The sequence below is a fragment of the Dermochelys coriacea genome, chromosome 4 (genome assembly GCF_009764565.3).
Source record: "Dermochelys coriacea isolate rDerCor1 chromosome 4, rDerCor1.pri.v4, whole genome shotgun sequence".
Classification (NCBI taxonomy): domain Eukaryota; kingdom Metazoa; phylum Chordata; order Testudines; family Dermochelyidae; genus Dermochelys; species Dermochelys coriacea.
The window spans coordinates 56,886,443-56,907,262 of NC_050071.1; the positions used below are offsets into that span (position 1 = coordinate 56,886,443).

Consider the following 20,820-nt stretch of genomic DNA (forward strand, 5'->3'; position numbering starts at 1 on the left):
GAGAGGGTCTTTGGGGTTCGAGTCCCTGGAGAGGGTCTTCGAGTCCCTGGAGAGGTAAGCGATCGCTTGATAATAAGGGTTGGGGGTTTGAGTCCCCTTTTTACCTAGGATGGGACAATTTGGCAGTAAATGCCCAGAGGACGCCCCGTTGTCTCTAATACTCAGAGATTGGAAGGGAGTCTCTGGAACCACTGGTTTAACTAAATCCAAAATGAGAAATCTGTGTCAGGTTCAGTGGCCAGCCTTCACCACTCATTTGTCCCCGACTAAAGATTGGCCAGCCTGCGCAACTTTTTCCGGAGACAGGATGGATTCCTTAAGAGATATTTTGGTCTATCTTAGACTGGGACAAATGGATTATTTGTTTGTGTGGTATAACTGTAAGCCTTAAGAAAAGACTTCCAAGCAGAAAAGGAAGCACTGGCTAAGCAAGTACCAGTCCTTCAGAGACTTGTCAAATTTTAATCATTTGTGCTCAGCATATGCCATAACAGCAGTGTGTCTGCCATAAGAGGAAATTAAATAGTTAAACTGCCAATTGGCCATGCGTTCTGTCCAGGTGACAAGAGGTGGAGGACTCGGGTAGCCCTTGTGAGTGAGAATATTTAAGCGAAGAGACCACGAGGGCTGGGGGCTAGTTAAGAAGCTCACCCTCCTTGTTAAATTGGTAGTGGGACAAACCTGGTGCTCATGGAAGGGACAGTTCAGAAAGAAAAACAGGATCGGGCCCAAGCGGGCAGGCAACAGATAGAGAGATTGGAAAACAAGTTGGAAACTTGGAGGGCATAGTGAAAAAAGAGGAGTAAATAATTACAGGAATGGGAAACGTAAATCCCAGAATAATACTTGGAATGGTAAAATCTGACTTGATTGGGTGTCGTTTTGGGAGATAAGCAAGTGATTTAAGAAAGGAAAGTGAGCAGTTAACTCTGTAGTTGCTGTAGGGAATTAAGCAGTTGAACTTTGTGAAATAATAGAAAGAACAAGAATTCTTGATTTCTTTGCAGCCATTTTGAGGAAAATGGGCCCTTTTCCAAGGAATGCAATTATACAGTGCTACTTAATTAATATCTTATTAGGCTCCAAGGGGCTACAATAGGTGGTGTCTTCCTTTTCAGGTCACTGTGTGTTTGACAGCAGGAGTTAAAAGTAAAAGGCAATCAAAAGTCTGGTAAAGTTTATTGTGCCCTTTTTAAAGTAAGAATCTTTAAGCTGTGGATCCAAAAGCAAGCCGGAAAGCATTTGTTTTAATGTAAAATTATCTAACTGATAAGGTAGAAGTCACTGAAACCTGGGCTGCCTATGAAACAAATACAAGAAAATATGGGTAATTCCTCTGTTTTGCCTGCAATTAAAAGGGGTATTTGTATGAAAAGGAAATATTTTAAGCAATGACTGACTGCCCAGAAGGGGTAGATCTATGTTTTGTCTTTCAGAAAATCAGAGAAAACTGATGCCAGCTGAAAAGCAATTCAACATATCATGAATTTACTGGCACAATAGGAATTATGTTCTGTGTTCTGTCTTGTGGCCAGAATTACTGTGTCTAATTTTTCATAGGACAGTTTAGTTTAAAACTAAATAGAAGGGTTAAATCAAAATGCAGATACTTGTTTTATTTAACTTGGAATACAAAGTGTTTGGATAATATCAGGAAAATGTGAGATACTAAAGTTTAATACATTTGCTTAAGTAAGAAAAAGAAATTTCATTGGCCAGATCTTTTAATTGAAAAAAAATTATTGTTAAAGTTCACACACCAATAGTCTTTGGAAGCAAGGACATGAAAGGTTAACCCACTCCCCATATTATACATGGGATCCTTCTGGCTACCTCAAATTTCTAGCCAGAGGGCTGGGGAGGGAGGAAAGCTATTGTACATCAGAGGTTGTACCAAGTGGACTCCTCAAAAGTGGGTGTGCTTGTCCTGGCTTGTTACTCCAAAGCTCCGTAATAAAGTCATTTTACTAGAAGGGTGTATGTGGCACACATTGAACAATACGACTAAAGTGCTGTATAATGGGCAATGTATATGTGTTCATTTTTGAACAAAGGTATGTGAGTGGAAAGTGAAAGTTTCCTCTGCCGGTTAATAGAAGCCAAGAAGGGGAGAAGAAAAAGAACGGAGGACGAGCTAATTCAACGCTGTAGCTGGCAGGCTCGGTCCAAAGATAAGACACTGGCCTGCCCAAGGACACTACTCACAGCTAGGATTTGGCTGATAGCCAAGAAAGAGGGGGGCTTGAATGTGCCCAAGCAGCTGTGAGATCTGCCAAACACTGCCAGACATTAATGAAATGTGTTAGGTCTCTGTATTTACAGGTGAAAGAAGTCCTGCTCCAAGGATCCTGAGCAAACCTGCCATTTGTTAAAACCAGGTGACTGGGTCTACATAAAGGTCCATCAACGAAAGACGACTCTAGCCCCATGCTGGAAAGGCCCTTATTAAGTCCTGCTAATTACCAACACCGCTGTGAAGTGCCAAGGACTGACTGCCTGGATCCATGCTTCTTACTGCAAAAAGACCCCTCCACCTCTAGATGACTTCATTCGATACTGCTCAGCCTGTCCCTCCTTCTGGGTTTTTTTTTTTTTTTTCTTTCCTTCTTTTGATCAGCAGAGGAAAGGACAAGGTGAAGTGCTAGTAACCTCTCCTTTGTCCACTGTTAGAGATAACCTGCATTGCACCGCTAGGGAACCTGACCTGGAAAAAGGTTCCCCAGAAGCGGACGGCTTCGGACTTCGAGGGAGCTTACCTACAAGATCTCTATCATGCATTCTTACAACTACAATGCCCACCTGCTGAAGGGAAGAAACAGATTGACAGAGCCAGAAGAGTACCCAGAAGTTACCCACTACAGGACAGGCCCAACAAAGGAAATAATAGAATGCCACTAGCCATCACCTTCAGCCCCCAACTAAAACCTCTCCAGCGCATCATCACGGATCTACAACCTATCCTGAAGGACGACCCATCACTCTCACAGATCTTGGGAGACAGGCCAGTCCTTGCTTACAGACAGCCCCCCAACCTGAAGCAAATACTCACCAGCAACCACACACCACACAACAAAAACTCTAACCCAGGAACCTATCCTTGCAACAAAGCCCATTGCCAACTGTGTCCATATATCTATTCAGGGGATACCATCATAGGGCCTAATCACATCAGCCACACTATCAGAGGCTCGTTCACCTGCACATCTACCAATGTGATACATGTTATCATATGCCAGAAATACCCCTCTGCCACGTACATTGGTCAAACCGGAAAGTCTCTACGTAAAAGAATAAATGGACACAAATCAGACGTCAAGAATTATAACATTCAAAAACCAGTCGGAGAACACTTCAATCTCTTTGGACACTAGATTACAGACCTGAGAGTGGCTATTCTTCAACAAAAAAAACTTCAAAAACAGACTCCAACGAGAGACTGCTGAATTGGAATTAATTTGCAAACTGGATACAATTAACTTAGGCTTGAATAAAGACTGGGAGTGGATGTGTCATTACACAAAGTAAAACTAATTCCCCGTGTTTATTCCCCTCCCTTCCCCTTCCTCTGCACCCCCCACACCCTGTTCCTCACACGTTCTTGTCAACTGCTGGAAATGGCCCACCTTGATTATCACTACAAAAGGCTCTCTCCCCCCCGCCCGCTCTCTTGCTGGTAATAGCTCACCTTACCTGATCACTCTTGTTACAGTGTGTATGGTAACACCCATTGTTTCATGTTCTCTGTGTATATAAATCTCCCCACCGTATTTTCCACTGAATGCATCCGATGAAGTGAGCTGTAGCTCACGAAAGCTTATGCTCAAATAAATGTGTTAGTCTCTAAGGTGTCACAAGTACTCCTTGTTTTTTTGCAAAAACAAAGAGTAGGACTAAATGGTCAATTTTCAACTTTTCACAAGGTTAACAGGAGGCATCCCATGGATCTGTACTAGAACTACTGCTGTTAAATATAAACCAACAGTGTGGGAGAAAAAATTGCTGATATCAATATATGTTTTAGGTTAGTCAAGACTTGAGAAGACTGCAAGGAACTTTAGAGGTTCTTAACAGATACTGTGGCGGATTAAGTCCAGATTTGTAAGTAACAATTCGGACTAATCGTATGCACTGATGGGTACAAATAAACCATTCAATGGAAAAATAACTGAGCCTAATCTGACAGTAAAATAAAAGCTATTTGATCAAAGTAAAGCTTTGATTTTTTGGTCAAAAAAAGTAAACACCACATTAGGATGTATAGAAAATAATACCAGAATACAGGAGATGAACCGCTTCTCCATAACGATAAGGCAGTTCCCTGTGTATACACAAAGGGCATGCTCACAGTTATTTCTCTGTGTACGTGTACAGTGCAACTTAACTAAAGATTTTCACAAATGCAGCCCTTCAGGACTAGTCCTGCACTCTTCCCGACCCCACCCCCTCCACACATATGCCAAAATCTGAAAAATATTCATTAACACATACTATAGCTTCCAGGTTATAGTTACATTTTCATAACATCTTAGGAAAGATCACTTGAGAAGATTTAACATTCAGTCACAAAAAGGTTATATTAGAGAAGGAAGCCACACATTGCAATATGCATATTTCCTGTAGAGGTCTTAAGTGATCTTCTTTCATAATATTTTTGCGTTACCATCCAGTGTCAAATAATACCCCACACAGTGGTACAAAGAAAGAAACACAAAACATTAAGGCTTGCACATTTCTTTAAATTCATAGTATTTTGTTTTTAAAAGGTTAATGTACATATACACACAGTTCAAAGAAGCTTTCTGATATTTTTAGAAAAATCAATATCTTTCTTCTGACTTTACCGCGTTGTTAGGGTTCACTTTTTGTTTGTTTGTTTGTAATAAAAAAATCCCTGGAATTTTCCAGTATTTATTTGCCAGTGTGACAACTCCCATGCAGTTCATTTTAAAATATAAATTAAAACTATTAGTTTATTTATCTGTACATAGCCTTTCAGGAAAGGAATCAAAAGGAAAATTATTATTTGTATACCTTTCATTTTACAATTTGGTTTTTATCTTTTACACATCCTTAAATAAACAAAATTTAAAAATCAGTTTTAATACTTTCCCCAACTATCTTGGTCCTGGAATACATTTATTAGCTTTTTCATTGTATTTCAGTCTTTTGTATTTACAAGTCCTCTGCCTTGAATATATAGCAGCATCTTATTTTGGAAGCACCAAATCCAGTATATACAAAAATAGAAGACAATTTTACTAAAATTAAGGAGTTATTTAGACTACAGGTTTTTTTAATTAACTGTCAAAATAAAAAACCAAAAAAAAAAAAAAATCACTTCTACAATTTCCTCTTGTGAAGTAGTAAAGGTTCAGTCTTCCATAACCCAAATTGTCTGATGTGATTTATCTGCACAATACTATCCTGACTCTTTTGTAGTAAATTAAACTTTTCAAAATGTGTCATTAAGCTTCCCATAAAAGTCATCTCAAATTGTTTTTTCCAAAAAAATATGATAGGCTTACAAATCTAATTTTCAGCCTCTTTTTTCAAAGAAAGGACTACACTTGCTCTCTGCCAAACACATTTTAATAATATTTTGCACTTCCATAGAATCTTCCATCTGAAGATCTCAAAGCTCTTTTATGAGTTCGCAACACCCTGTAATGTTGGTAAAATTATAATCCCCATTTTACAGAAACAGAGAGAGAATAGGGCAGAGTTTTAAAAGGTATTTAGGTGCAGATAATCATTTTGTATGATTTACAAAAGTGCCTTGCTCTTTAAACATCTTTAGGCACCTAAATACCTTTAATAGTCTGGCCCTTAGGGGTATTCCCAAGGCCATGATGAGAGTCTGGCATGCTGGCAGAGCTGGAATTTGAAAATAGATCCCTCTTTCAATTCTGTGTTTTCACGCCATGACCATCCTTCTCTAGTATTTCCCCAGTACCAAGATATTTCCCAAAAATTATTAACGGTATAGCCACACAAATAGTGTGGCAAACATCTCAAATAAATATTAGATCTTGATGCGTCATTTTCACAATAGCCCCTTTTGTATTTACTTTCTGCCAGCATTCATGGGAGCAGAGTTTTCCTACACACAACACATTTACACATGGACCTGAAATTAGTTTTCCAAATAAACTAAATTGATTTGTGACATAAGCAGCAGCTGTTTTAGAATTTTGTGTGTAGGGCTGATGAAGATATCAGTGCATAGAGGGAAATTATAGAAGAAAGGGAAATTAGTGAGAAAACTAAATGGAAGGAGGGAATAAGAGCAGAGAGAGAGTTGAGAGGATGGCCCACTCTCAAGATTTGTGGCCTCTTTCAAAGGGAGATGAGCAGAGGTACATATGAGGATGAGCTGACACTGTCGACTCTCCCAACTGCCCCAATAGATATGAACTGGGGGAACCTACAGATAAGGCTATTCTTCCTAATCAGAAACAGGTGCAGCATCTCCCGCAACAGGAAGAGAAAAAAAATGCCATTCATGACTACCCTTACATCTAATATCTGCAGAAAAGGAACAGCTGCTGTCTCTTCTTGAAACCCTCAAGGACCATTTTGCTCTCCCAGCTTATTAATGGCCTCACTGGATTCCCCCTTTTGCCACCCTCTGAACTCCAATACAGTATTTTAAATATATTTTATTATTGATCTTAGCATCCCAGATACTTGAACTCCATTTTTCTCTATTGCATATCCCTTTGCATTTCCCTTATTTCTCTTTTAAAAAACTGCAAAGTTTATTCCTCCCTAGAATTTTTATGAGCTCTACTTTTGCTCCCAAATACCTTAACAAGTTGCCATTCATCCACATATCAGAGTGGAGTCTAAGACATTGGTTTTGACCTACAAAACGCTAAAGAGTTTGAGGCCATCTACTTGAGAGAATGCCTCCCCCATATCATAATGCCACAGTTGCAACCAGCAGAGGTCCTCAATCTTGATTCTCCCCTCACTATAAAAGGCAGGAGACTACTGGCAGCAGGCTCCCCAAAAAAGATAGTTTCCTCTGAACTGCTCTGACCCTCAAACTCTGAAATAGCCCCAATTTGTTGGTTTTCCAGGTGCTCTGCAAAGCCCATCTGTTTGAGCAGGCATTGTGGATGGCAGAGGCAGTGGAGTGCACTAGAGGTTTCATGCTGTATGGGTCATGTGTTTAGTGACCAAATGATGTGCGCAGTGAGGGAAGATGAAGTGTTACTGCTTTTGATGGTTTTATATTCTGTAACTTCTGAGTCATTGTGTTCTTAAATGTGCATCAAGGGCACCCGGCACTTTGGTTGTCATTCTTTGGTTTAGAGTTTCTTTAGACCAAAACAGAAATACATACATAAATATTGGTAGGTCTTATAACTTTATAAATGCCAATTTATGCTCCCAATTAACTTCCTCATTTTACTGACACTGGATTTTTAAATTTACCTGGTTTTGCACCAAAAAAGTCACAGTACAGCTGAAATTTAGAATCAGTAAACAAAGCTCAATTAGTTACTCAAACTACCCTCAAGATTAAATTCACTTACCGTACCCTCCTTATTCAACAAAAGAACATCCCCTCTAGTACATATGCTGATATAAAAATAGATCCTTATAAAAAAATTTTAAAAAATCCTCCCTTTATCTTCATAATTTCATGACCAAGTTTTCCAATTATTATGCTTCAAAATCTCCAGTTATCCCAGTGGCTTCTAGCCTAATGGTGTTAGCTGTCTCCCCAAGCATTTTAACAAATACTTACTTGCTCTTATCTAGACCTAAAAATAATAAAAATATAGCATTTATCTAATGCGTTTCTTATATAGTGCTTTTCCATCAGAAGAGCTCAAAGTGCTTCACAAAGAAGATAAGCACCTTTACCCGCATTTTTAAAGATGGGGAAACTGAGGCACTGAACAGTGAAGTGAGTTGCTCAAAAGTTACCCATCTCTGAAACAGGCCTGCTGGAAATAGAACCCAGGTCTTCTGTGTCCCAGTCAAGTGCTCTATCTTAGATCACACTGTCTAATGCTTCCTTTAAAGACTCACGGTTCTTTTTCCTCTCAGTACTTGAATCCAGACAGACTCAATAATGCCTGCTATTTCAAACTTGGCATCTCTACTCACCACTTCATGTTTCTTACTAACATATTGCAACTATCCACCACTCTCTCCATTCTTTACCCTTATAAAGTCCATTGAAGCCCTAACAAATCTCTAACTCAGTAAGAAGGATCATGTAAGAAGAAGAATCAGTGCTTGATAAGACAAGAGTAGATTAGAAGGGATAATAGTCAACAATCACTACCACCATGCAAGCTGAATTTCGCTTCAGGTATTGAATACAACTTAACAGATCAGAGGTGATTTCAGTGACAGAGAAAAATACATTGTTTTTCCTACATTAAAAAATTCTCATAACCATTCAGTTGAGAAGCTCTAGAATCTCCTTGCTTTGGAGCAAAGGACTGAAATTTGGCAGGGAGCATTGCCCTGGTGTCAGTCATTTGCCTTTTGCTGTTCCCATGCAGCAAAAAAGCCAGAATCTGGCCATGTTGTAAACCACAAATAATTGCACATTCTCAATAGAATGTGTCAGAATTTGGCAAATAAATTCTCTACAGATTCCATCTGTATTGAGCATGCTTCAGCCCAGAGCTGAAAAGGCTTTAGGGAAATTTCCTTGCAACTGCTATTTCCAGGAGCCCGTGGCTGCTGTAGCACCAGGCACCAGAACTGAGAGCAGGGAGACTGTCTCTTCTGTGCTTTCAATGCTCCCGCTTCTGGTGCCCAGGGAGCCTGGAGGAGAATGCATCCTGACTTGAATGCAGAAGGGACAAGAGCCGGACATGGTGGGGAGGAAGATGAGGGAACAGATTGGGACAACGAGCTATGAGGGAAATTGGTATTAAGATGTGAAATCCGAGATGGGGGTGCAGACTGGGACTGGCTAGGCAAAGAGACAAAAAGGTAAGGGGGGGCAGGCAGAGATGACTGAGACAGGGACAGTCTGGAGGGGACAGGACAGAAAGGGTCCGGCTCGGGGGAACAGAGGCGAAATATGTGACCACTAGACCACACTCCCCTCCAGAACCTAGTGTGGAACCAAGACACACAAGCTTCACCAATCGTGACATCAGAAAATGTGTGCGCAACCCACTGGCAAAGCATATGTCTCATCCCCCTCTAGCCTGGTCCACACAAAGGATGACAACGTACTACTGCTATAAGTTGCTCAGTGAGCTCAAGTGGCAGAGGATTTAAAAGTTCCAACCCTGCTGATGACCCATGGGGGTGTCAATATGATGGGTCACGATTGACTTTCTGTTTCACCACCTTGCTTTAAAACAAAAACAAAAAACCTAGGAAATTACACTTTAAAAAACCCCTCATTAAAAGAACACTATTAAAGTTGCAAAGTACTCAAAAGTTAGAAAATGCCAGAATTAAGTTTGCTAAGAAAAACCAGGTCCTGGACACCTAAAAATTAGTTCTAGAGCTTCTCGGTTGATACTTTTTATCTTAGCCCTGGTCTAAACTAGTGGGATAGTGGATGTAAGGTACGCAATTTCAGCTATGAGAATAGCATAGCTGAAGTCGACATGCCTAGATCGACTTACCATGGCGTCTTCACGGCGGTGAGTCGACTGCCACCACTCCCCTATTGACTCCGCTTGTGCCTCTCACAGCGCTGGAGTTCCAGAGTCGATGGGAGAGTGCTCGGGGATCAATATATCGCGTCTAGTCTAGACGTGATAAATCGACCCCCGATATATCAATCGCTACCCACCAATCCAGTGGGTTGTGTAGACCTACCCTTAATCTCTCTTGTCCTGATTTTTAGGCATTGCTTTATTCAGCAGCACACTGCCTAACTGATTTAGGAACCTATGTCTCATCTTCAAAAGGGACTTAGGCACTTAGAAGTCTAAACCCCATACACTATCTATGGTATTTAGACTCATAAGTGCCTAAATCCCTTTGAAAAATGAGACAGGCTCCTGTAAACATCTAGGCCTCAATTCCCCCAACTGTGAAATGGGGATAATATCCTCCCCCGGCCAGTCTCACTGCAATGAAAACAAACATGAATATTTTTGAAGTACTCAGATACTATAGCGATAAGTACAACAGAAATGCCAAAGAGGAAATTAATAATTCTGACTTCAGAGCAGGGTTTGAATAGTGTGCAGTAAATGAGGAGAGAAAGAAGTAACGAACAGCTACCCATTCAGTGAGCATTGTCCATCATGTGCACTGAATAAGGTAGGGATCCTGGGTAAAAAAGTAGCACATGAGCATGTAATTAAAGACTGCATCATACTGCATACGCACAAGGGGATTTACTTAAAGTGGTCTGTTGCTTATTCTGGCATTTACCTAACTTTCTGAGCACTTGACCTTAGAACCCTCCAAGGGTCTTTTAATGTAGCTTTTTGTGTGTAATCATTATTTGTATTGCCTCAGGATCCTAAAGAGGGCTTAAGGCCTCATAATACTAAGCACTGTACAAACAACCACCATAGAGACTGTCCCTGCCCCAGGGAGCTCACTATCTAAGATTCAGACAATGTACAACAGGTGAATAAATACACAAACTGATAGGGGAAGGAGAAATAAACCATAATAGAGATGGATGTGATTATATTACTTTGTAGCAACAGTGGGCTCAGTAACCACAGGAGTTTGTCAGGATGTTACACAAGTGGTTCTCAAACTTTTGTTCTGGTGACCCCTTTCAAATAGCAATCCTCTGAGTGTGCCCCCCTTATAAATTAAAAACACTTTTTTATATATTTAACATCATTTTAAATAGTGGATGCAAACCGGGGTTTTGGGTGAAGGCTGATAGCTCGCGACCCCCCATGTAATAATCTCGTGAACCCCTGAGGGGCCCCAACCCCCAGTTTGAGAACCCCGGTTTACATGATAAATTTAAATTTGCCTTTTTTCATATCCATACTTTAAGTTTGAGAGTCTTCATAAATTGTAATTTGAAAAGCTCTATTTCACCAGGCTGTACATTTTAGCACATGATTTTGATTACACAAAAGTTCTTTGTATAAAACAAACAACAAATAAAATCAATTGTGAACAAAATAAAAAAAAACAAAAAAAACTCACCTCATTTCCACCAACAGCTTTGGTTAAAATCACTGCAGAAGATACAGGAGGCGGCATACAACCTACTGTCTGCAAACTAAACACAAAAAAGGAAATGCAATATTCACTGCAAGACACTAGCACTAAACAACCATCAAAGCTGAACAAAAATGATTATCACAAGCTCAACTGTCTAGTGGTTAGAGCACAGCACTAGGAAGCAAGACTTTACATGTTCTGTTATCATCCATGGCACTGTGATCATCACTGCTCTGCCATCCTGAATAAATCAGTTAACCTCTTAGTGACTCTGTTTCCCCATCTGTACCATAGAGATTATAACACTTACAATTCACAAAATTGAGTCTTGATTTATTTATGTGCGTAAAGTGCTTTGAAACACCACATGTATTATGGAAAATATGCAACATAAGACGTATACATTTATTTTTCTATAGAAGATACCATGTTCTAAAAACGTAGACCATTAAGAAGGTGGCAGAGGGAGAAGATGTAGGTTCATTATTTTAGGTTCACATTATCCTCTTCTACTTTTAGTTAAAACACATTTTAAAAACACCACTAAAATTTTTATTATTGTATGTTTAGAGAAGTTGTCAAGTGTTTCATCTTCATATGTATTTTCATTCTCTCTTAAAACTCTAAGACTGAAGATAAAAATTTTCTTCCTTACTGTTTTTTTCCACATCTGTAAGTCAAACATCAATTGCTTTTCCCCCTAATTTTTAGAAATGCAGAAACTAAAATAGCTGTGTTGCTCACGTCATCGTTTGTGCATCGATGACGCTTTAGTAATGTGTATAGTATATTGTGAATGCTACTGCAGAGTGAGCACAAGAGAAAAATAGCAGGTAAGCTTTTGTTTTAAGTACATCCCACAAAAATAGTAAAATGTACAAAAATTAATCATTGGTTATTTTTAATTATATATTTAATATGAGAACATCCCACAGCAGATTACTATAAATTTAGGAGGTTAAGTTTTAGGCCTAAATACTTGTAAGTGTGTCTTTTGACAGTAAGGGGTCTTGAGTTCATGTACCAGGACAATGTTAGCTACTATGGCTTAAATAAGTTTTATATTACACATGCAATGTTGCAGGCATTACATCAGTAAGATCACAATGCCCTAATCTTGCAGGGCATCTTCTATTCACAGTCGCTAAGCTTACACAAGTAGTGCCTCTGGTTTTACAAGATATGCAACAAAAGTTCAGACTCTGCCCATTAGGACTTGAGGCTGGTAAGGGCAACAAAACCAGCTAAGGCTCTTAAATTGATAATGGGCCTAACCTATACTTGCCAGTGTTTGTGTTTCTGATCCACTATTCTGGTTCAAGGCCATCTCTAGACATTAACTACTTTGAATTTTGAAGTGTTAGCTCATACTCAGAGACGTAGTATCAATACACCTTTGGTCTTAATATCACTTCATAAGCCAGCACAGAAAGAAACTATATTACAGAATAAATTTGCTGTTAGTGAATGCTTAGAAACATGAGAAAAAATTTAAATGAGAAGGAATGGATAAAGGATGGTCAGTCATAGTTACCATTGTTAGAGAAGGAAACTGCAGATGATGGAAAGGAGCATTATATGGATCCAGTCATGCCAGGTTTGGAGTACCTCCTTTGAGGTGGTGAGTGCCCTCAACGCCTAATAATGCCAGTTGGAGTTAAAAGCATTTGGTGTTTTTGCGGGATCAGCTCTAAATTTTTATTTATTTTTATTTATTTATTGCCAGAGGCAATATAAACCGTCTGGCAAGTTGATGGTGCCTCTCTAAAAGCATTTATAAGCATCACAAAAAGCATATTTGCTCATTAGATCCCTGTGTAAAAATGGCCGTAAATACAAATTTGAGAGAAAAACAGCATTTAGGGAGTTGCATGTATATACCCGTGTATTAAGATAAGAATGCATCCCTTAAGGACTAGATCCGCATGAAAAATGTCATCAAAAGAAAGAGGAGAATGGGGATGGTAATGCATGGAGTGGGAAGAGAGGAATCAAAACTCCTTGCACTTTGCAGTCTAGCAAATGAGACTGTTCTGTGTTAGGACTGAATTTTGACAGGCTATGACGATGAGGAAGCCTGTCACTAGTCTTGCTGGTGCAAAACCTTTGCACTCATATTTACTGTAACTGTTTTTATGCTTCACCAAGTCTAAATTAATTCTGATACACTGGCATGCTTCTACTCTAGCTGATCTATTGACACCATTGTGAGGAACAGCACTAACATTTCCTAAATGATGTTTTTGTTGTCTCAAATTCAGCGTTACTTGTAATGTGTGCACCACTTTATACTTAGAAAAACAGAACAGTCCGGAGAAATACTGAAAAAAACCAGCAAAAACAGCTCTAATTTTAAGGACACACACATACATACATACACACACACACACACGAGCAACTTTACAACTAAGATATTTACATGGGGGATTGTTCTGAAGCAACACCACACTATTGGAACAATGGGTTTTCTTTCCAGTGGATGGAACAGCACTGCTCTCTATTTACAAATGGGATATTTCTAACACAATAGTTTATTTTTATATTTTACTTACACAGCAAAGGTTGGTGGTTCTTGCTATCTAAGTTTGATTTTGATGCTTCTCTATTTTAGAATTTTTTATACTGTTCATTATCATATCATTTATGGTGTCACTTTGTATCTATAAACATTTGTTTGAAGTTTAGAAAAATTCATTTAAGACAATGCCTTTTATTCTCCTGATAAACAGCCACTACTTAATTCACCATTTCAAAGAACAAGAGATTTGTTCCAACATAAAAACTCTAATTTTTTTTCCACAACTTAGCGGAAGAACGAATATTGAACAATCATTTGGACGTGTACAGTGTGATGATAAATACACACAATACTTGTAACACACATGCCACATATTGTGCTTTTTTAAAAGTATTCATAGATTTAAGCCTCTCTTCAGCAATCACTTTTTTCCATATGTCTTGAAATCAAGCATAGCAGCTTCGACAGACTGCATGTCAAAGAGAAAGCTGATCTGTTGCAAGCTCCCTACAAATGAAATTAGCTGACAAGTCTTTCTAAACATGAGACCATAATTCTGAAAGGATAATCTTATGTGTACTGCTTCTTCAATAGCAAGTGTCAAAGCATGAAACTACACAGTGAAATCTCTACACTATATAACTGTTAAACACATTACTGGTACAGCAGTCCTTAATAAGTAGCCATAATATATTTCACTCTAATACGTTTAAACATACCCTTTTAAAAGCCATTCATTTATAGGTGTGACTGATAACACTTGAAGAAAAAGCCATATTGCTGTTGGGAAGAACACAAGCGTAAAGATCTGGACAAAAAGATGTAGTTTCACATGCATCAAAGCATTTGTCAGCTCCTGCAAAACAAGAAGAAAGGAAGCTGCAGTCATAACAGCAAAGGTAAGTTCACTTTTGGGCTGTTTAAAATAGGGTCACCTTTATATTAAGACAAAAATGCATACATTCTAAGTCTTTTAGAAGTCTATTCTCCCTTCAAAACTATTAACACCAAGGCCCTGTCTACTAAAGGGTCTTTTGTCAAAATATTTCTCACTGTTGCTAACACCAGCTCAGCTCCCATCATGGTAGGTTAGTGCAGAAAAGTCTCTGGCTCTGTCACCCTTCCAAGAACTGTGTCAGCTGACAGCCTGTCACCACTAAGGCTCCCACTGTTAATACCACAAGGGAGATGAACTAATATAATCAATACAGAGACAGTTTTAAAAGTTTCTCTAGTCTAAACAGAGCCAACAAGAGTGTAAGTCTCTTGCATGCCAACAGAAAAGGGACTTTACACTGCAGAAAGAATCACAGGTATGCTTTCTCTAGTGAAAAGTTAAAGCTTACATAGCAAATTAATTCAGTGTCAGTTTTTATTTGTTCAGCATCCCAGAAATGCTTAAAAAACTGACATACACCAGAATCATTGACAGCAAATTCGTACCAAGTAATATTAAGGTTTGGAAGAACTACACAAAAAGAACGTGGAGGCTATGACAAACTAACAAAAGCAAGAAAATTCAGAGAGGTGAGGAGCAAAATTCAGCTGGATGCAGGAAAAATAAATAAGACTTTGTTGTTACACAGCACCTTTCATCAGAGAACCTCAAAGCATTTCACATGGGGTGATTAAAGATTATTACATATTCCACTCTTAACCATGTGTCTCTTCGCATTGGTACTCTTGTTGTGCAACAATTCTCTTAGTAGTTTTGTATATACATTTCCTTTCAAACAAAAGAAAAATTCTTGTTGTCAGATCAACTCTTTCTGAATGTAATAAATCTGAATGGAAATTGATCACCCTAACTTATTTAGCTGTCTCCCTCAGAAAAACACTGGAGTCCTTTTCAGTTACTTTCCTTAACTGATATTTAATGCAACTCTTATGAGAAAGCTAATTTGTTAGGTTTCTCCAGCTATCTTTAAATTAGGTTAGATATGTCACATACATTTTTTAAAATGTAGAAAGTCTAGTTCATTGCACATACATAGCAGTCACTTTTTAAATTGTAAATTTGTATCAGCTGGCAGTGGATTCTTTTTCAAACAGCTTAAAGAGTAAGGGCCTGTTGAAGTTTTTTAATTTTAAAATTTAGCCAACTTTAAGAAAAAGGCAATTTATAAATAAAAAACAAACAAACAAGCTTTAAGACCCACACTAAGGTCAAATACTGCATCTTTATCCACCCAATCCACCACTGAAGAAAATAAAAGTTTTAGAAATATAAGGGATTCAGCATCGGAACCTTGTCAGGTATTTTTGCCTTCTCTTAACAAACCAAAAGTGTTTCCCTCTAACTTGACTTAAAAAAAAAAACCCACAACACATTTGATCTAAAAATCTGTCCCTTTTTTCTATTTGCAAGGTGTTCTCAGGAAGTCATATAGCCCTGAAAACAGGGATTTATAATATACACTGACAATATTATCACAAAAGAAACAATATATTAATTTTTTGTTTAAACACAGAAGACCTTTAAGAAGTGAAAATATTTTTAAAGAATGGAAAACCGTTAGTAAGACTAATGGCAACCTATGAGAGAAAAAGGGCCTCTTTATCCATGTGAGAATGATCACAATGCAATACAATCTGTGAAGAAGCATTAGAATAGCATCTTCTTAACCAGCACTGCATATCAACTACTGCACTACAAATAGTCTCATCACAGTACTACGCCATCTTTTCTTCGACAAGGAGAACAAAAATGAATAGAGGGTTCATCACCAGCAAAGGAAAGAATTTTTTAAACACCAGATGAGGTGAGAGAATACAGGAGGTGATTAAAGTATAGCTATTTTAAAAGCAAGGGTTTTTTTTTTAAATTCATATGCTAAAACCCCAAATAATTAGAATTTAAGAGAATTATCTGGCCATTTGTACATTCCGTCTTATTTCTTGCCAGGTCCAAACATTTCTGTCCTACCACAGATCATTCACTAGGCCAGTCCAAGATCCCTTGTACAGTGTATGGGTAGCAATGTCACACTAACCCCATAATCTGCGGGTGAGTGTGAAATTGCCACCCATTGCTGGATTTTAGAACTGTACAGTATTGTACAGTTTTAAATAGTTTTCTTTTCTAATGTATCATCTTATACCTTTTGGGAAATGCCCTATAAGGAACATAAGATAGGTTTAATGAAAAATGCTGTAGAAGTGCATGCAGTGGGGCCACACTTATAGGATAGGCCTTTGCAGACTTGAAAAGATGGGAGTGGAGGAAGAGATTTGCATTACAAGAAATATATTCCCCAAATTATTGGAGTTTTCAATGTCTTTGCTGGTCACCTTTAAGAGGAGACCCTTACAAAGGATACATTTTGAATCATATTGTCACAGTCCCTATCAAGGATACAAAGGAAAGAAGTGAATAAGGAGCCTTCACCCTGTTGTGCATCTCACAAAAAGGCCTGTCAGAATTTCAGTCGGTGCACTTGAGAAAATGCAGAGACTACTCTCTCAGGACACCTCAAAGGGGCAGGGGAAGCTGCCAAACCATAGCCCCAACCCTCCCTGCACAAGCCAACAGAGAAAGCTACACTATCTCCCCAACATATCAGGACATTCAGGGCATTTCTGTGCCTCCCAAGCTCCCACAGGGCAGCGCAGTTCCACTCCACCCTCTAATCAGGCCAGTGAGCACAATATGGCCTTTTGTGTGTCAGTACATACACACAGTAAAACCCTTTTCAATGGCTCGTCAGATTCCCCACTGTACAACTGTAGCCACTAACCAGATATTCAGGAATATGATTTCAAATTCTAGGTCTGTGGGGACTTAGTTAATAGAGCTCTTTCAAAGACCAAACCAGCCAATAAACTGAAAGTTGAATGGCTGTGAATATTCTGCTCATGTATCATGACTACAGAGTTATTACTACAAATATAAAATTCTCTCTACTAATGGTAATTCATGTTTCTGAAAATACAACCAAGATGCTTTTGTATGTGCATAAACAGAGCTATACCAGTAAGCTGCCCACTGCTTTTTAAAGAACTTCTGAATCCACATCTACAATAGCATTGTGGAGCATGAGTTCTGTTTTCCTGATAACACTGAATCATGAAGGATAATATTAAAAAAAAAAGCATATTGTAGACACATCTATAAATTAAAATAAAAATCTGAAAGTGTGAACATTTTGTCTATTAATGACATAAAATTTGTACAGTTTCTTATGATTTTACAGAATATACTGAACGCATGCTCCATTAAAATTAACAAATGTAAAAACAAAGTGATCAATACACGTGTGTACACACACACACACACACACACACTCACTCAAGAATTGATAAAAACAAAAGAGAAAATAACTTGCACTGCAACTCAAAATACTGTAACATTAAAATATGGGAAGATAGGTCGATGCAAGACAACTTACATCAGCCTAATTGAGTAAAACCTAAGAGTCTACATTAAAATTTCGCTCCTGCTGACATAACTGCCCCTCTATGCCAGCTTAACGCCACCTCCGCAAGCAGCATTGAGTTATGGTTGATGTAGCTAGGTCAACGTAGCATCAGTGTAGACACTGCACTGTTTACATCACCTGTCACAGGCTTTCAGGACCTGTCCCACAATGCTCCACGCTGACAGTACAATCTGTACAAGCGCTCCTGATGAGGATGCTCACTGACGACACAAGGAGTATAGTGGGGACCCGCAAAAGCGATTTAATTACCATGGCGGCTGTATGCCAACATAACTTAGGTCAACATAGTTTTGTGGTGTACACATGGCCTTATTCATGTTTATAAATTGCTTTGAAGTCCTTGGACGAAAAGATGCCATGCAAGTCCAAAGCCAGGCTTGAAAAGTTTATTAGGCACTTAACTTGCCAAGCACTAAACCTACTAGACAAAGATAAATACAAAAAATGATGTTTTTGGGCAGGGGGGAGGGGAGGTGCCTCACCAGCCAGATACCAAAGCCAAACCCTTCTGCCACCCTCACTTGCTGGCATGTCTACCACAGTACTGTCCCTGGACAAGGTGTAGGGCTACTACATCTCTCTTATCAGCTTCTAGTTAGCAGCTGTTTTATTAATTGGAAGCATCAAGACTTGAAATTACTGAAAGGAAAAAGGACCTGTCCATTTCTTCCCTGCACTTCAGGAATTCCTGCCTGCTGAGAGAAGAGAACTCAATTACACTACCACTTCCCAGCCACTGTTTTGGGGTCCTCTTCCCCGTGAATAACTCCAGTGCTAGCTTCTGTTAGAATTAATTGGTTTTCCATGTGAAAGGATGAAACTGACATGATTCTTGACAGTTTCACTGATAACCACAGGCTTCTGAAATAGCAGCAATGAAACCAACCAGAGTTATTAACTTCACTGCTGCCATAACTGGGCAAACACATGAAAATCGACAGTGGGGCTGGAACAATCTGACTATAGACTCAGGATGGCATTAATTCAGACTTGTCTCCCATTTGGAGGGTTATCTTCACAACCATAAGCTTAGAAACTTAAAACAAAATATGAAAGCTTAAATTCTGCAGAATTCAATAATATAGTTTGTCTCAATAGCCAAGAGAAACTTCCCACTTAACAAAAGTGAGCAGGTAAGTAGATCTGTCAAACCCTGGTGCAAAGTATTAGCCAAATTACTGATTTCATCATTGCTTTGCAGCTAGCTAAATTACTTACTTAAGCAGGTGAATTAGGAGCTATTTAAATTATCCTCTTAAGTAACAGATCAAATCAGTCAACAGAGTGAAAAGGAACAGAGAGGCTGCACAAGCAGAGAAGTGCAATGGTTCTCTTTCAAGTAAGGTCACCCGAGATGTGCTGGCAGACAAATTTGACAGAAAACTGCTGCATCCCTTCACCCAGTCACCAAAGTTTTGCAGGCAACTAGGCAACATTTCTTAAGCTACTTGAGACTTCCCCCCCCCCACCAATTTTTCTTTTTTTTAAAAAAGTAAAATGGAAATAAGAATTGAAAGAGGCTCAGGCACCCCTGAAGCACTACTGAGTGTGGTAGCAGAGTCAAAGCACAAATGCAGCAATATGCCTTTGAAGTTCAGCATTCCACCAAGCACAACTGAATATATGAGAATCTTCTAGTAAACTGTTCCCAAGCCATAGGCAGGCCATGGAGCTGTAGAGAAACTCTTCTGGGTCCATTATTCCAGGCAATAAACTGCTGTAGCAACTGCTACCCCTTAGGCATCCACCTCTGCAGCAGTTTGAAGCCACTGGATCATCATAAGCATGGATCCTGTAGCTACTTACTCAGTCCGCCCCATTTGGGGATGATGCTAAGCCTTCTCTGTAGTTCATACAGGCATGGAGGCTCCATTTACACCCTCTCAATCTCACTAGAGATTGACTGTGGGATTTCTGCAATAATAAAATGTCTTGTGCAGATCCTCCACAGGTGAGTGAATTTCATTCAGTATGTCCTGCTCCTCTCTCCTTCCGACGCTGTGTAATTTTTTTTAAAAACACACAAACTAGTAACATGTAACTTTCACATGGTTCCATTAGTTATCTACCAACAAAAAAGAGTCAGTAATTTGATGTGCCTAACTACATTCAGGCCTGTTCAAGATCAGCCCAAACTTCTAAAATAAAATAAGAAAGAACCAAAAAGAGAACTTATTTACAGTACCTCAGTTTTTAATGAGAGTCCACTGTTAAAGAATATAGCTGAAACAGCAATATATGTTATGGTAATTTCTGGCTTCAGTGGTCCTAAAAAGAGGAAAAAAAAACAAAACAAAAACAAAAAAACACAAAAACAAAGTGAACCACTTAAGGAAATACTATAAAAAGTTATAATACACCAAAATAATTAAATATTTCAGAATGTAGAGAAATATTTGGAGCACTTTTGATCATTAACTTTAAAGTCTGTTTAAAAGACTAGGTTTTGCTATTTAAGTGAATGTCATTCTTATTTTAAAACAAAAGCAAACAAGACTAATTAACAGAGAGAGATAGCAATTAGGCATGATGCAATGAAAAGTATGCCTATGTATACAATACCTGTTGGTTACCATGGGGCAGATTCTGCCTTGTCTTAATGCAGAAATATTAAGTGCTAAGTGGCAAACAAGGAGTCTTCTCCCACCTCTGGGCTGCACACATATGGGCCAGTCAGAATTGCAACATGTACCTGGCTGGCTGCACAGTGGAAAGCAAGCTGCACCG

At 38.8% G+C, this 20,820-nt stretch overlaps 1 protein-coding gene and 1 long non-coding RNA gene across 4 annotated transcripts in view; one reads left to right on the top strand and one right to left on the bottom strand.

The window, feature by feature from the left end:
• Positions 1 to 20,820, bottom strand: part of SLC10A7 (solute carrier family 10 member 7) — a 203,733-nt gene that overhangs the window by 180,664 nt on the left and 2,249 nt on the right. For 2 of the 3 annotated variants that reach the window (XM_038399604.2, XM_038399603.2), the window contains exons 2-4: positions 20,279 to 20,361; positions 14,374 to 14,510; positions 11,119 to 11,194 (exon numbers count right to left, since the gene is read on the bottom strand). In XM_038399604.2, the coding sequence (XP_038255532.1) occupies positions 11,119 to 11,194; positions 14,374 to 14,510; positions 20,279 to 20,361 (296 nt within the window). Of the gene's footprint in view, positions 1 to 11,118; positions 11,195 to 14,373; positions 14,511 to 20,278; positions 20,362 to 20,820 lie in introns of those variants that run through there. The other variant, XM_038399606.2, reaches the window with a different exon arrangement.
• LOC122459796 lies at positions 5 to 2,611 on the top strand. Its single transcript, XR_006280723.1, has 2 exons — positions 5 to 54; positions 2,323 to 2,611. It is a non-coding gene; the product is annotated as an uncharacterized LOC122459796 (long non-coding RNA).